At 30.8% G+C, this 10,485-nt stretch overlaps 2 protein-coding genes and 1 non-coding gene across 7 annotated transcripts in view; all 3 read right to left on the bottom strand.

The window, feature by feature from the left end:
* LOC103313627 (cyclic GMP-AMP synthase-like receptor) overlaps positions 1-134 on the bottom strand; it is a 28,174-nt gene extending 28,040 nt beyond the window's left edge. For 2 of the 3 annotated variants that reach the window (XM_015984490.2, XM_015984493.2), the window contains exon 1: positions 37-134. The gene's annotated coding sequence lies outside the window, so the exon portion shown is untranslated. Of the gene's footprint in view, positions 1-32 lie in introns of all 3 variants that reach the window. The other variant, XM_015984492.2, reaches the window with a different exon arrangement.
* Positions 135-1,145: 1,011 nt separating this feature from the next.
* On the bottom strand, positions 1,146-5,665 carry LOC103313649 (uncharacterized). Of its 2 annotated transcripts, XR_010334289.1 has the most exons (6): positions 5,508-5,665; positions 3,939-5,346; positions 3,606-3,890; positions 2,798-3,554; positions 1,335-2,631; positions 1,146-1,286 (listed from the first exon to the last, which is right to left on the bottom strand). It is a non-coding gene; the product is annotated as an uncharacterized LOC103313649 (transcript). The 2 variants fall into 2 exon arrangements; XR_010334288.1 differs by having other exon boundaries at positions 2,798-3,890.
* Positions 5,666-7,253: 1,588 nt separating this feature from the next.
* LOC103313646 (cyclic GMP-AMP synthase-like receptor) lies at positions 7,254-10,142 on the bottom strand. Of its 2 annotated transcripts, XM_008197472.3 has the most exons (6): positions 9,634-10,136; positions 8,070-8,181; positions 7,913-8,020; positions 7,723-7,860; positions 7,553-7,672; positions 7,254-7,481 (listed from the first exon to the last, which is right to left on the bottom strand). In XM_008197472.3, the coding sequence occupies exons 1-5, from the start codon at positions 9,861-9,863 to the stop codon at positions 7,610-7,612; spliced, it is 651 nt and encodes a 216-aa protein (XP_008195694.1). In that variant the 5' UTR covers positions 9,864-10,136; the 3' UTR covers positions 7,254-7,481; positions 7,553-7,609. The 2 variants fall into 2 exon arrangements, with proteins under 2 accessions (XP_008195694.1, XP_015839975.2); XM_015984489.2 differs by lacking the exon at positions 7,553-7,672 and having other exon boundaries at positions 9,634-10,142.
* Positions 10,143-10,485: the final 343 nt, after the last annotated feature.

Genomic DNA, 10,485 nt, shown 5'->3' with positions numbered 1-10,485 from the left:
ACTTAAAACACTAAATAAGGTTATTGTGGTACCTACTGGCCCTTTTTTGTTGCTTTCCTGGGTAAAACATCACCTGTGTCACCAACTAGTGACACTTGAAGCAACAAAATCCCTAGATTGGAGCTAAAGCTGCGTTTACAGTTTCTGAGTCGAGAGTCCCGGCAGTTGTTCCACGAGTAATTTTTTTTATATAATTTATTTTTCAATATTTTTTATTTATTTTTTGTTTCTAAAATTCTAAAATACAGGCGTCCATTTCTTTGTTTTCACGCCGCGCCATCTTTACCAAAGCCATGCAATTAAGTTACAGGTTTCTGAAAAACCATGATAAGTAGAATGCTGTAACTGATAAAACAAAAACGTAAAAACATGTTTTGAAATTAATTAATTCCTCAAATTATTTTTGTCAAAAATAACATGTTTCGTGCAATTTTTCAGGAATTCTTTTACAAAATTTTGTTAAAAATATAATATTTCGAATTTTAAATTTTATTATATCAACCTGTTTCACGATTTAGTTCGTTTTTGAGCAAAATTTCTTTTTTAATAAGTCTTTAAAAAATTGTTGTTTGTCAAGTTGTACGTAAAGCGTATTAAAATGGTCTTCCAAACAACTTTATATAATTTTTTTGATTATATTAGCAGTTTCAAAACTATAAAAATGCCATTTTTTCTCAAAATTAGCTGTTACAAATTATTCATGCATTTAAAAGAATAATAGCTAACGTAATTTATACTTTCGGTGAGAAAACTAATCACTGATAACTATTTTATATTTTTATCAACTTTATGAATTGCTTTTTTACTTCCAGATTAATCATAGCAATAAATATGAAATGAATTTTATTTATTTAAAAAATTCTTCTTCTCGTAGAAAACAAACAATTTTTTTCTTTTATTATACTATCGTTTATTATAATGTTTATATACAGAGTGTTAGGGAATGGCAAAAATTTAAAGGTATATGATTAAGCAAAATTAATGTAAATCAAAAATGCATAGTTTTCCCAAAAAATCGTTCCGAAATTAAAATCCCAAATTTTGAGAACCGCTGAACTAGAATTATAAAAATTAGCATAAATTTTCGTGGTCCACTACGTTATTCTTCTATTTCAATTTGTTTTTTGTTAATAAATTTTACGCAAAAAAACACAAAATTTTTATTTTTTTATGAAAGAAATTAGTCTTTTAAGAATAATGTTTAATACAAATGATAAAATAAAAATAAATTCTTAAGACAAAGATAATTTCATTGCTTATTCACTGCGTCTTCGTGTCAGCGTCACCTGAAAACAATTACACTATACATTGAAAAATGTTTATTGCATTCTTACCGTCAGCAGATGATTTTTTCGAAAGTTTTTGTTTTAGTTCTTGATAATACACATCAAAATCGTCATTGTGCTTAGCAAACTCCTCAAGTTCGTCTTCAGCCGAAGCAATATCAGCTTTAGCGTCAATCAAAATTTTAACAATTGAAAAACTGTGGTTTTTTGCAGCTATTCCAAGAAGTCTTTTGAGTTCATGTTCTATGTCGTTTGAATTAAGCGAGAGTACGTAGTCCAAAAGATACTTAACAAAAAAGGCATTTTTAGTTTCAACTACTTTTTGTAAAATAGAACTTTCGAACTGGTCTTGTAAAATATTCTTCAAGTCGGCTTTACTTTTAATTAGATTTTGCAAATGTTGAAAATTGTTCTCCACTAAATATTTCGCCTCCATTTTCGCTCCTTTACTTATCAAGTATTTGGTAATGTCACAGTTGTCGAGTTTCAATGATTCAAACAATGGATTCGAATTTTGACCGTCTGTAGAATTAACACTTGCGCCTTTTTCGATCAGCAGTTTGACTACATCAAAGTTTCCTCTTTCGATAGCTTTCAGTAATGGCGTGGTCCCATTTAGATATTTCCGATTAATGTCGACTTTGTGCTGTATAAAAAAATTAATGATGTCAATCTTTCCCAGATTTACGGCTTCTAAAAAAGCTGTCTGCATGGTAAGCTTTGCTCCAAATTCAAATAAAAGAATGATTGCTTTAAAACTGTCTTTTTCAACGGCTATCACAAGAGGAGTTTTGTTGCTTGGACCAGTTGTAAACACATCTGCACCACCTTCTAAAAGTCGTCGAGCTTCAACTAAGTTTTTAGTAAAAATGGCATATCCTAGAGGTCCGTAATAATAATTCAACATTTCTGTTCTATGATTTCGTTGAGCAAGTGTTAGGGCAGTAGATTGATCAGAGTTTGCTTTATTTATATCTGCTCCTTCATCAATTAAAAGTTTAAAAGCCTCAAAGTTTTTTGTCATAACTGATAACGAAAGTGGAGTAAATTTGGGTGAATCACAGATATAACGTGAAACTTCATTTAAATCTGTCCTGTTATCCATAAATAGCTTTATAATTTCTAATGAACACCCATTATTTATTGCCACATGTAAAGGTGTCCATCTATCCTTGTTTTTGTAATTAGCGTCAGCTCCATTTTCGAGTTCTTTTAATTTCGAAACTACGAGTATATGCGAAGTATATGTCTCAAAACAGAAATTCAAATTTTACTTTTTTGAGACGAACATTTCAATATTATTAAAATTTCCTGCTCTGATGGCTTCAAAGAATGCCTTCTTTTCCTAAAAGCAATTACATAAATTCAAAATGGCACAAACTCAATTAATCAATATTCAAAAAACATGCTTTAACATTAATTTGAATGAAATTCTTTCCTACAAAAAGCAGGAAGCCGTAATCACACAAGGAAAATATTCCTACAATGATAAGCTGCTTAATAGAACTTACCTCTTCACTGGCTTCAGCCACTGCAACTTTTTCTCTTCAGGATTTAACAAAAAATCGTCTCATAAATTTACAGCTTTGACTCATTACAGTTTTGTTGTGACTATCTGAAGGAAGAAAAAATGCAAGCTGTTAGCTATAGGAGCTTGGGTGCGAAGTTATGAACAATCTAATCGATGATAAACTGATTAAATATACTTCAACAGGTGGAACCAATAAAAAGTTGTTTATTATACAAGACGGAAAACATTGTTTATCTATAAGTGTAAAGAAGGGTTTAGTTCTACTAATAATATTATCTAAATATAGTCCCTTTAATGTAAATGATAAAATAAAAAATAAATTCTAAACACAAAATGAATTTCTGTAATTATCAACAGCTTCATGGCATCAGTCACCAAAACCTGAAAACAATTATAGTAGAACCTCTCAACAACGGACACCGATGTGGAATCTTTAATTGTCCGTTGTAAAGAGGGGTCCACTAGTGGGAGGTGAAAAATTTTAATATAGGTTTGTTTTGTTCCTGCAAAAATGTCCGTTGTGAAGGGATCAAAATTTTAACAATTATAAAATTGCGATTTTCTGCAGCTATTGAAAGTGGACTTTTCTGATTGCTGTCGAATCAATCAATCGAAAATCCTTGATTCAAAACGTTTTTTAAAAAAACAACATTTTTATCTTTAACTACTGTGGAAAGTAAAGTAAGTCGTCCTGTAAAATGTTCTTCAAGTTGGCGTTTTTTTAATACCTACAATTTCTTAACACAAGTTAATTGTTTGTAACCATTTTAATAGTTAATAAAAATTACTTCGCCATTTTCCCAAAATCCTAATGGATTAGTAAATGGATTGAAAGTTTTGCTAAAGCTAAAATAATCGTTTTTGTTGTTCATTAAATATTTTGGTTGAAACATAATCATAAATTTAGAGGGTACCCAATTAGCTCATACTTTTTTCGAAAAACGCTAACCAGGTCACGCTGGTAAATACAGAAAGAAATTAGACTTTTAAGAATAATGTTTAATACAAATGATAAAATAAAAATAAATTCTTAATTTCATTGCTTATTCACTGCGTCTCCGTGGCAGCGTCACCTGAAAACAATTACACTATACATTGAAAAATGTTTATTGCATTCTTACCGTCAGCAGATGATTTTTTCGAAAATTTTTGTTTTAGTTCTTGATAATACACGTCAAAATCGTCATTGTGCTTAGCAAACTCCTCAAGTTCGTCTTCAGCCGAAGCAATATCAACTTTAGCGTCAATCAAAATTTTAACAATTGAAAAACTGTGGTTTTTTGCAGCTGTTCCAAGAAGTCTTTTGAGTTCTTGTTCTATGTCGTTTGAATTAAGCGAGAGTACGTAGTCCAAAAGATACTTAACAAAAAAGGCATTTTTAGTTTCAACTACTTTTTGTAAAATAGAACTTTCGAACTGGTCTTGTAAAATATTCTTCAAGTCGGCTTTACTTTTAATTAGATTTTGCAAATGTTGAAAATTGTTCTTCACTAAATATTTCGCCTCCATTTTCGCTCCTTTACTTATCAAGTATTTGGTAATGTCACAGTTGTCGAGTTTCAATGATTCAAACAATGGATTCGAATTTTGACCGTCTGTAGAATTAACACTTGCGCCTTTTTCGATCAGCAGTTTGACTACATCGAGATCTCCCCTTCCTATAGCTTTTAGTAACAATGTGTTGTCTGAAAAGTCAACAGTGGCATCTTTTTCGATCAAAGTTTTGACTACATGAAAATTTTCATTTTCTACAGCTTTTAGTAATGGCGTGGTCCCATTTAGATATTTCCGATTAATGTCGACTTTGTGCTGTATAAAAAAATTAATGATGTCAATCTTTCCCAGATTTACGGCTTCTAAAAAAGCTGTCTGCATGGTAAGCTTTGCTCCAAATTCAAATAAAAGAATGATTGCTTTAAAACTGTCTTTTTCAACGGCTATCACAAGAGGAGTTTTGTTGCTTGGACCAGTTGTAAACACATCTGCACCATCTTCTAAAAGTTGTCGAGCTTTGATCAGGTTTTCAGTAAAAATGGCATATCCTAGAGGTCCGTAATAATAATAATTCAACATTTCTGTTCTATTATTTGATTGAGCAAGGGATAAAGCAGTGGTTTTATCAGAGTTTTCTTTAGTCATGTTTGCTTTCTTATCAATTAAAAATGTAAAAGCTTCAAAGTTGTTTTTTATAACTGATACCGAAAGTGGTGTATATTTGCGTGAGCCACAGGTATAACGTGCAACTTCATTTATACCTGCCTTATGCTCTATCAGTAGCTTTATAATATCTAATGAACACTCATTATTTATTGCCACATGTAAAGGTGCCCATCCATCCTTATCTTTGTAATTTACTTTGGCTCCATTTTCAATTAAATCTTTCACTACATCAAGTGTATTTAATTTCTTAAGTGCGAGTATAAGCGGAGTATATTCTTTAAAACAAAAATTCAACTTATACTCCTTTGAGAACTTTTTGATTTTCTGAGAATTTTTTGCTTTGATGGCTTTAAAGAATGCCTTCTTTTCCTACAAACAATTACAAGAATCAAAACGACACAATCACATTCACTCAACATTCAAAAAAACACTCTTTTATGTTAATTTAAGTGAAATTTATTCAAAGAAGTCGCAAAACGAAAATCAAACAAGGAAAATTTTCTTACAAGGAAAGATTTATTAGAACTTACTTTATCAGTGGCATCAGGCTTTACAGCTTCTTTTGGACCAATAGCTTCTAGTGGAATACTTTCAACCATTACAGTTTTGCTTCAAATATATGAAGGAAGAGAAAATTCAGGTAGTTTACTGACCAAGAACTTGGGTGTGAAGTTATATATGCTATCTAATCGGTGATAAACTGATAAAAAAATGTTTCAATGGGTGCAACAAGTTATTTATTTTTAGTATTTAAGACGAGAAAAAATATGTGTATCTACGAATGAAAAAGTTTAATTTGAGTGACCAAGTCACGAATGAACTCATACAATTTCAACCTTAAGAAAAAAAAGTTATTGTTAACCCTTTAATTAAATAAAATAAATTTAAAATATGTTATCCAAACTTACCGGAAGTTTGATTTAAGAGCAAGAATTTCTCTGTTTCGCATCTAAACGGCAAAAAGTCATTTGTGGTCACATATTTTATGTTCTCTACGTCAACTGGCCACGAGAGGGTCCAGAGGGTTCAAACTTTTCTGCTGACTGCCAATCTAAACTTAGTTTTTCGATTCGGTTTTGCCTTCATCATGAAAAAGACGTTTCTGTGGAAATTTTTGAAAAACTCAAAATTTTGTGTTTACAACATCATATCTTCCTGCTGGATAAAGCTAGAAACTTATTTTTTTTGCAAAAGATTGCTCAGTGAATGTGGATTCTAACGAATAGCCAAAAGTTTTAATTTGGACAAAAGAAAAGTGACCCTCCATATTTGTGTAGTGAAATTTTCGAGATGAGAGACATTTTTTTATCTCAAAAGATAGACCAATACATAACGAGGTGAAATGAAGCTAATAGCTTAGCTAACTTTTTGGTAAGAATCAGTTCGATTTCTTCAATACTCAGCAAGTTATTGTAATTTAAAATTATTACGATATGCACTTGAAGTGGCAATACTGCGTATTTTCCTTTGTATCAAATTTCTCAGTTTTTTTTGTTTTGTTATCGTCCAATTTGATTTATTATGTAAATTATTTGTAGGGACAGTTTGGACAGTTTTAGAATTAAAAGTCTTGTTACGTCGACGTTTCGCCGGTTTTATTGTCGGCTTCTTCAGGACATAAAATTAAAATTAATAATTACAAACACATTAAAATTCAAATTCAAATCAAAATCCTCAAAAATGATGATAAAGAGTACAATCTATTCACTGTTTATAGCGTGCGCTTTTTGATGTTAGAATGCTAGTGAAATTTTCTGGAAAATATTCATAGGCGACTTTACAGCGATTTTTCAAAAATTGTTTTTTTTATAACAAAAAATTGAATAATTCCGAAACGAAAAGAGATAGACCCATAATTGTTTATACAAAGTTACATATTTTTTTACGTAGAATCTAATTATGCAAAATTGTATAGAGTGTTCAGTTTAAAAAAATATAACTTTGGTTCACCACCCTGTATACCCTGTGTATGATAAAAATAATTTTTGTGGGTCTATCGGATAATGAAAACGGCATTGCAATATTTCAAATAGCAAAAAAATTACACAACTCTGGGCCACCCTGTATTTATTTACGTACAATTTAACTATTTACGTTATTAAATAATGAATTTAAAAAAAATTCATTCATGAAGCAGTGAGTAAATTTTCTGTGATTTTTTTCGGTGTGGGTTTTTCCATCATAAATCTGAGAGAAAAAAAACCATTTTATTATTCGTTTAGTTTTGTAGGATTCGGCAAAGTCATGATTTTTTAGCAATAAAATAAAAAAGCACATTTGTTTGTGAAAGACAAAATATTTAATAAAATAACACAGAATCATTTACAATATTTAAGAATAGTTTCAGCAGTTGGATTTTTTTTTATATCATCAAGCATCCTTCTAACATCTCCCTCACACTGTTCCTTTTGCGAAACTGTTAAATTGTCCAAAAGGTCTAACTTTCTGTTCCAAAAATACGGAATTTTTTTATTTTCCAAAAAACGTAAATATCGCTCCAACATCTACAAAAAATATAAAATAATATACTTATTATTTTTTTTTGTTTGTTTCTACAAACAAAAAAAATATTTACATAGACTAAAGTATAACTAAGAGGACCTTTCCACAAATCGGGAGTTATTCGATTTTGCTAGAAAAAAACTGTTTTAATTGCATAACTTGAAACTTTGTGCTTCAAATGATCCCTCATACACTACAATCATTTCCTTTAAATTAACAACTAGTTAATTTTTCGTAAAAAACCTTCATGACTCGAATTGTTGGTTTCATCCAGTTTTTGTCAAACATTAGTTCCCTTTCTTGCTTCTGGAACGACAATCGCCAGTACCTCGCAAGGTGGGAGTGTTCACGTTTTGGTTCTTTAGGAACGAGAAAAAAATCCTGAAATAAAATAAATTAAACTCACTTTTTTCTTAAATGATAAATTAATTACATCACGTTCTGGAAGAATAAAACAAGGCACTAAATCGACTAAAACACTTATATTGAAACCTTCAATAGTCAAAGTTAACGCCGGTCCTTGACTTTGCACTCTTGTGATCTGAAACAAAAAATAAACCCAAAAATGTTTACAAATAAAAAATGATAACCTTTTGGCGACCACTCATTGGGAAAGTTTTGTCAAAAATACTTTGCATGAAGGATGATTTCATCTGGGTTGTGAGCAAGTAATTTTGATTGTCGACAAACTTGCACATCACTCTAAAATTTCAAGTGAAAACGGAAAATATACAGGGTGTTCCGTCTAAACCCCACATGGAAGTATTGAAAGTTGTAATAAAGATATTTATCTGAAAGTTGGTACTCAGCCATTATCCGTTGAGTTCCGCTCAATGAAAATATTTTCAAGGTGGCGGCACTTCCGGTTATACCGGAAGTCGCAACAACTTCCTAATTTTAAATGGAAAGCTATGTTTTTCACTGCGTTTTTGGATTAGTTGAGTTATTTTAAGGCCGTTTTTATCAGCTTTCCCTATACCTATGTTTAATCGTTTTCGAGATATTTAAGATTTTTTGAAAATTTTTGGATTTACACTTGCCACTTAAAAAATCGGTAACTCGCTGAGTTATAGAGATTTCGAAATCATATTTGGAGAATTAAAAAAGGAGGCCTATATCTATTCTTTAGTGTGTTCAAAATTGGAAAAGAAGTTAACAAACCCAAAAATTTTAACGTTAAGTTTGGACAACTTCAAGTACCCATAACTAAATTTTTTCAAATGGGATGTGCCAATTTTTATTTTACTAGATGGAGGAGAATTTTTTTCTGCATCGATCTGTATTAGCATTCCCTATACCTATCTGTGATAATTTTCAAGTTATGTTGGTTTTTTTGACATTGTAGAAAATTTCCTACTGACCATAGCTATTTTTGCATAGCTTGCCATAAAAACATTTCTAATTAAACAAACGACAAACTCTGTTCAAAAATTGATTGTCAGTACTGTAAAAACAAAATAAATTCATTAACTGTTGGTTTGAAAAAATTAATTTTCTCACATTTTTTCAATGTATGAAAAAAAAACCTATGGTTAATGAATTTCTCAATCCCAACAAAAATTATGTAACTTGAAAACGATTAAACATAAGTGTAGAGAATGCTAATACAGATCGATGCAGAATGAAATTCTCGACGATTCAATGAAATGAAAAAAAATTGAGTTATGGGTGCTTAAAGTTCTGCATACTTAACTTTAAACATTTGGGGTTTGTAAATTTTTTTTAGAAATTTGAAAACACCACAGGAAAGATCTAAGTTTCCTCTTTCAAATAAGCCAAAAAATATTTCACAATTTTCAAAAATGGCCGAGTTATCGATTTTTGAATTGGATGGTACAAACCCAAAAAAAAAAACTTTAAATATTTCGTAAACGGCTAAATTTAGGTATAGGGAAGGCTTATGAAAACCACCTTAAAATAACTCCAGTAATCCAAAAATGCATTAAAAATTATAGCTTTCTATTCAAAATAAGAAAGTTGCTAGCGACTTCCGGTATAACCGGAAGTGTCACCATCTTGAAAATATTTTCATTGAGCAGGACCTAAGAGATTATGGTCGTATACAAATTTTCAGATCACTATCATTATTAGAACCATCAATAACTTTAATGTAGGTTTTAGACGGAACAGCCTGTATATTAACTGTATATTAACTTGTGTAACTCTGGATCCGTTTTGGTCAATTTATCGAAACCTGGAAGTTGCAATTGCACGAAACCTGGGACATTACTTGGTTTTACAACAGGTTGGGTTTCTTCGGGCAAAGTGAGTAAAACATCAATGTCAAATTCGCCAGGTTGGCCAACCTTTAACCCCTCAAAACTGCTACCACTGCCAAAAATTTTCGGCTTCAAGTTTTTGAACGCCGGTGATTTTTTCTTCATAAGATTTACGATTTTTTTCACTTTTTTTATAACCTTGATTTTGGTCCAATGATTCTCTTGTCGGTTCCATTGAATGTAACGTTGATTTGCTTCGATTAAACCTTTTTCAATTCCAGAGAATTCTTCTTGTTCTTCATTGTTCAGCTGATCACTTATTTGGTCAAAGTTACAAGTCGAACTGAAGGAAAATAAACAATTTTCAAGGGCGTTTTAACATTATAATTTAACAACACATTCGAGATAGTTCTAACATTATCGCTGAACTGATGAGTCAGTGCGTTGTTGTGTTGGTTGAATAAACAAAGTCTGGTTTTGCAAATAAAATGGTAGAGAGATTGCAAATTCTTATCAAGGTCAGAATTATTAAACAAAAGATTAAAACCTGTAGATTGTTATCTTGCAAATATCTTTAACAAACAATGAGTCACTTGAAAAATGTGAAATTCGGGGATTTACCGGTAATTGTTCCACGTTGTTTTGACGTGATAAATACATTGTTTGTTTCATAGAACATTAATAATAGCTTAAAATAGATTACAATATGCACCACTTTTGACTACATTCAGAAACCCTCAAAATCATTTTGGATGATTATTTTTATATTCTTTTTCTCTGTTCTCTT

Source organism: Tribolium castaneum, chromosome 1, assembly GCF_031307605.1.
Source record: "Tribolium castaneum strain GA2 chromosome 1, icTriCast1.1, whole genome shotgun sequence".
In the NCBI taxonomy this organism is placed as follows: domain Eukaryota; kingdom Metazoa; phylum Arthropoda; class Insecta; order Coleoptera; family Tenebrionidae; genus Tribolium; species Tribolium castaneum.
Note: the sequence above shows the minus strand (reverse complement) of the source record. Positions and strands in the feature narration are given on the sequence as shown.

Excerpts from the sequence above, each read along its gene's own strand:
- LOC103313646 (XM_015984489.2), bottom strand. The coding sequence starts at position 9,863 with ATGAAGAAAAAATCACCGGCGTTCAAAAACTTGAAGCCGAAAATTTTT. Across the intron at positions 8,021-8,069 it reads CAATGAGTGGTCGCCAAAAG|ATCACAAGAGTGCAAAGTCA; the intron begins GTTATCATTTTT and ends TTTTTGTTTCAG. Across the intron at positions 7,482-7,722 it reads CAACAATTCGAGTCATGAAG|ATGTTGGAGCGATATTTACG; the intron begins GTTTTTTACGAA and ends TATTTTTTGTAG.